Source organism: Mirounga leonina, unplaced genomic scaffold (assembly GCF_011800145.1).
Source record: "Mirounga leonina isolate KUSES-001 unplaced genomic scaffold, KU_Mleo_1.0 Mir_92, whole genome shotgun sequence".
NCBI lineage: Eukaryota > Metazoa > Chordata > Mammalia > Carnivora > Phocidae > Mirounga > Mirounga leonina.
In genome coordinates this window covers 10,301,047-10,306,437 of record NW_023270852.1, presented here as the reverse complement: position 1 = coordinate 10,306,437, position 5,391 = coordinate 10,301,047, and the positions used below count along the sequence as shown (strand labels likewise).

The following is a 5,391-nucleotide window of genomic DNA, read 5'->3' as shown; positions in this document are numbered from 1 at the left end:
GCGAGTGGCAGAACATGGGAGACGAACGGGAGGCGCTCTCTGGCCAGAGGCAACACACTCGGCGACCTGCTTGGTCGTGCTCTCCCCCCGCCTCCCTTCCCGAGTGGGCGGCCAGGTGGAGAGCCAAGTAGGCCTGGCAGTTAGGAATTTAGTCCCAGTTTGGCGAGAGGAGGCGCCTAGGAGCCCCGGCGAGCCTTTCACCTGCCGCACCAGACCGGCTTCACAACAGGTGGGTGGGAGGCTGCAGCACCCTTCCGCCGTTCAGACCGCAGCGACCTTTCCTCCTCCCAGCGGCCCGCGCAGGCGCAGGCGGGGCGGGGGCGGGGCGGGGGCGGGGCCCGGGCGCGCTCGGTTCTCTCCACCTCCCCGCCTCTGACGGGACTCCTGGCAGCCGCGGCCATCAGCTGCTGGGGAACAGAGGAAGAGGAAGGGGTGGAGTTGTCTTGCGGCTGGACGCGGAGCAGTCAGCCGGCTGCAGCCGGGCTAGTCAGCTGTTCCTGGCGCTGCCCGGCTCCTTGAGAGCTAGCGCCTAGACCGGCGGGACCCGGACAGGCGAAGAAGCCTGTCTAGGAACGCGGGCAATGCCCCGCCACGGAATATCTCCCGGCGAGGGCCACCCCAGGTCCAGCTGGGAGACGGAATCGGACCGGTCCCGGGGTTCCCCCAGACTGAGGCTTCTGTGGATAGGCCTGGCTGTGGCGCTGGCCCTGCCCGACTCCCTCGTCCTCTGGGCCCCAGCTGGGGCCCACCCTCTTCCCGCCCAAAGCCATCCTGCCAGGTTCGGTCGCTTAGTGCCCCAGCTCCGCAACGCCTTTGGGTGGTGGAATCTCACCTGCCCAGTCTGCAAAGGCTTGTTCACCGCCATCGACTTGGGGCTGAAGGTGAGCGCTTAAAGGGGCTGCGATGGAGCAGCCAAGGGGAGCGCTGGCGGGGGCAGGGGCAAGAACGGGGCTGGGCCTGGGGTCCTGAAGAGCAAACCTGTTGGGGAGGCTGGCATCTACAAGGCTTCACTGGGTTTTCTGTCCTTTAGGGACACCCATGACTACACGCCGCCGCCACCTCCACTGTGACCTTGTGAAGTAAGGAAAGAGTGCACTTTGTACGCCCGGCACTGTGCTAGCCATTTTGTACAGGCTAAATCAAACCTGTGAGGTGTTTCATTACAGTTGTTATCTTCATTTTACAAATGAATGGAGTCTGGGAGAGATGAAATCACTTGCCTAAGGGCACACAGCTGGCGGCTAGGGGAAGGGCTGAGACTCCTTTCCTTGTACATCTGACATTGAATCCCCTGTGCCTTAAACTTGGCATCTCTAATCCAGAGCACCAGGCCTTGTACCAGTTACTCAAAAGGGACTTAAATTCAGAAACATCCAAGGGTGTGGGACTAGACCGGGATGCCTTGACCCTGATGGGATTATGATGAGTGCCAGTTGATAGGTGAGCTTTGCAGTGCTCTCCAGCACCTGCCCCAAACTATGGACAGCCATACTACCCAGCCCCAGTTTCAGGGCACTCTGCAGACAGTGCCTGAGGAAGCCAGCCGGGCGAGCAAAAGGCCTGAAATGCAACTGCCTGCTGAGGGGAAGAGGAAGTACTGGCCTGGTGCCACTGAGTCCAGGGCAGTATCTGTGGGAGGCAGGGAGTGCGTTGAGGTCTCTTCACTGTGGTGGCACTGAGTCCAACCTGGCCCCAGTTCGGAGATGAAGGTGCAAAGGGTGGTAGCCAGGGCTTGGCCTGGTCCCTGTGCTGTCTCTGACCTCTGATCACTGGTTCTTCCCACTACAGAAGGAGCCTGGTGTGGCCTGGGTGGGCTCCATGGCCACCAAGCTCTGCAAACTGCTGAAGATAGCACCACCCACTGTGTGCCAGTCCACCATCCAGCTCTTTGAAGATGACATGGTGGAAGTGTGGACACGCTCAGTGCTGAGCCCATCTGAGGCCTGTGGTCTGCTCCTGGGCTCCACCTGTGGGCACTGGGACATCTTCTCATCTTGGAACATCTCTTTGCCAGCCGTACCAAAGCCTTCCCCACAACCACCCAAGCCCCCAGCCCCAGGCGCCCCTGTCAGTCGCATCCTCTTCCTCACTGACCTGCACTGGGATCATGGTTACCTGGAGGGCACAGACCCTGACTGTGAGAACCCACTGTGTTGCCGTCAGGATTCTGGCCTGCCACCTGCCTCCCGCCCAGGTGCTGGATACTGGGGCGAGTACAGCAAGTGTGACCTGCCCCTGCGGACCCTGGAGAGCCTGTTGAGCGGGCTGGGCCCTGCTGGCCCCTTTGATATGGTGTACTGGACAGGAGACATCCCCGCCCACAACGTCTGGCACCAGTCACGTCAGGACCAGCTTCGGGCCCTGACCACCATCACAGCCCTTGTGAAGAAGTTCTTGGGCCCAGTGCCTGTGTACCCTGCTGTGGGCAACCACGAAAGCACACCTGTCAATGGCTTCCCTCCCCCCTTCATAGAGGGCAATTACTCGTCCAGCTGGCTCTATGAGGCAATGGCCAAGGCATGGGAGTCCTGGCTGCCTGCTGAAGCCCTTCACACCCTCAGGTAGTTGAGGTCCAGGGAAACCCAGGAAGGGAAAATGTGGATGATAGTGAAGGGAACAGAGTACCTGGGCATTATCTATGACTGTTTTAGCATGAGTCAGCTCTTCTCACTGGCCCTCCTGATCTGACCCCAACTTCCACCTCCACCCTTATATCCAGACACCCTCCCTCACAGGGCTGACAGCATACCCTCTCCATGCTGGTCTGTGTCCTTGCTCATGTTGGTCCTCTCTAAAATGCACCCCCACTTTAACATCCCAACTTTCCTAGGCCCAGATCATATTCCTTGTGAAGGGCCTTTCCTTCCCACTCTAGCTTACTTTTCTCTCTCCCCTGAACTCCTAGAGCCCTTAGCCTCTGAGCCCCTTCACCTCAGTCACATGGGCCCTACAATCAGTCTGTTTTTTGGTCTCCAGCTGGACTGTGAGCTCCTTGGTGGATGTCCTGTGTGCCTCGCGAATGCTTCGCACAGGGCTGGGCGCACAGGACCTGGATTATGAATGAGTGTTGACCCTTCGTGTTCACTTTGTTTCAGAATTGGGGGGTTCTATGCCCTCTCCCCACATCCTGGCCTCCGTCTCATCTCTCTCAATATGAATTTTTGTTCCCGTGAGAACTTCTGGCTCTTGATCAACTCCACAGATCCTGCTGGACAGCTCCAGTGGCTAGTCGGGGAGCTTCAGGCTGCTGAGGATCGAGGAGACAAGGTGAGGGAAAGCAGTGAGAACATGGGGGAGTAGGTGCTGACAGGGGTTGGGGGAGAAGCAGACCCTTTGTGACCAGACTCCTATCTAGAGCCAGAGCACCTCTGAGCAGAGAAGCTTGGTTTTCGGACGCTCCCAACAACAGTGTTCCCTAGGAGTTTGGCTCCTGGTGCCCCTTAGAAGCCCTTTCATTCACTCCCCCTCTCTGGCCAGCAACGCTGGCCATTGTAGATGAATACTGACTCTTCCTGGCCAGGGCTGCCTGGACCCCTGCTTGCTTTGATAATTAATTAATTAATTAATTACTTTGAAGATCTAATTGGCTTTATTGAACAATTCATGAATCAGACAGCATCCCATCTAGCAAATAGAGGGGGCATTCTCCCTGATAACCTTCCTTAACTCTCCCTGCAGGTACATATAATTGGCCACATTCCCCCAGGGCACTGCCTGAAGAGCTGGAGCTGGAATTATTACCGAATTGTAGCCAGGTAGGGGGGAGGTGGGGAGAGGGGTGGAGGAAGAGTCTGAAGGTTGGAAATTCCTTTGAGCATCTTATCATTCCTGCTGCCCCACTGGGGTAGAGAGGCCACTTACTTCAATGTGTGGAGAAAGAAGCATCCCATCTCCCCAAATCTCCTCCCCCTCCCTAGAACCTTCTGAATATAATTAGTGTCTTCTGGCCAGGTATGAGAACACCTTGGCTGGTCAGTTCTTTGGCCACACCCACATGGATGAGTTTGAGGTCTTCTATGACGAGGAGACCCTGAGCCGGCCGCTATCTGTGGCCTTCCTGGCACCCAGTGCCACCACCTACATCGGCCTTAATCCCGGTGAGTGGGGGGGGAGGGAGGGAGTTGTTGGGATAGAGGATGTTGGTGGGATGCAGGAAGCAGAAACAGACTCGGAGCCAGGGCTGGCAAGGGGCAGGTGGGACATGTGACCCCTCCCTGGGGCGGCCTCGGCTCCTTGACTCTCCAGTCAGCCCGCCCTCCTTGCAGGTTACCGGGTCTACCAAATAGATGGCAACTACCCGGGGAGCTCTCATGTGGTCCTGGATCATGAGACCTTCATCCTGAACCTGACAGAGGCTAATGAACCAGGAGCCACGCCACAATGGCAGCGTCTCTACAGGGCTCGAGAAACCTACGGGCTGCCCAGTGCGCTGCCTGCCGCCTGGCATGACTTAGTGTACCGCATGCGGGGTGACACGCAACTATTCCAGACCTTCTGGTTTCTCTACCATAAGGGCCACCCGCCCTCAGAGCCCTGTGGCATGCCCTGCCGCCTGACCACTCTGTGCGCCCAGCTCTCAGCTCGCTCTGACAGCCCTGCTCTATGTCGCCATCTGGTGCCTGATGGAAGCCTCCCTGATGTCCAGAGCCTGCAGCCAAGGCCACCTTTCTGCTAGCACCCCCAGGGCCCAGAGTTGGGAAGGTGGAATTTGTAGGAGAGGAGCAAACCCCCCAGATGACAGCTGTGGTAAGAAGAGCATCCGGGCCCCGAGCACACCAGGGAAACAGGACCTTCTTTCATGGAGCTGGTGTGGCTAAATACAGGAGGGGGCAGCTGCTCTGCCTGTGCCCAGCATCTAAGCTGCCCTGGGACTGCTGCCTTTCATGGCTGTGGAGCAAAGGCCTACGTTGGCACTGCCCCAGCGGACCCGACAGGAGCTGGGCTGGCCAGCCAGGAACCCTGCACTGCTGCTGTTGTCAGGTTGCCAGGCTGTTAAAATAAAGATAAAAGACTTGGATTCCAGACCCCTGTGACTGTCCCAGTTTCTTCTTTGAAAGCTGGGAGGGCAGGGCGCCTGAGTGGCTCCGTCGGTTAAGCCTCTGGACTCTTGGTTTCAGCTGGGGTCATGATCTCAGGGCCGTGGGACTGAGCCTCGAGTGGGGCTCTGCTCTCAGATCAGAGTCTGCTTGGAATTCCCTCTGCCCCTCCCCCTGTGCGCACGCCCTCTCTCACTCTCTCTCTCTCTAAAATAAATTAATAAAATTTTTTAAAAATAATAATAATAAAAAAAATAAAGTGGGGAGGGCAAGGTGGCTTTGGGACTATGATCCTAACTGAGGGATGAGGGTACTGCAGGTGATGGTGTAATGCAGGCACAGGAAGGCACACGGC

At 57.6% G+C, this 5,391-nt stretch overlaps 1 protein-coding gene across 2 annotated transcripts; it reads left to right on the top strand.

Annotated features, from left to right (window-relative positions):
- The first annotated feature begins 424 nt into the window (after positions 1-424).
- Positions 425-5,022, top strand: SMPD1 (sphingomyelin phosphodiesterase 1). 2 transcript variants are annotated; one of them, XM_034995242.1, is made up of 6 exons: positions 425-881; positions 1,789-2,561; positions 3,096-3,267; positions 3,679-3,755; positions 3,952-4,097; positions 4,250-5,022. In XM_034995242.1, exons 1-6 carry the CDS (start codon positions 582-584, stop codon positions 4,327-4,329), a joined length of 1,548 nt encoding a protein of 515 aa, XP_034851133.1. In that variant the 5' UTR covers positions 425-581; the 3' UTR covers positions 4,330-5,022. The 2 variants fall into 2 exon arrangements, with proteins under 2 accessions (XP_034851133.1, XP_034851132.1); XM_034995241.1 differs by having other exon boundaries at positions 427-881; positions 4,266-5,022.
- Positions 5,023-5,391: the final 369 nt, after the last annotated feature.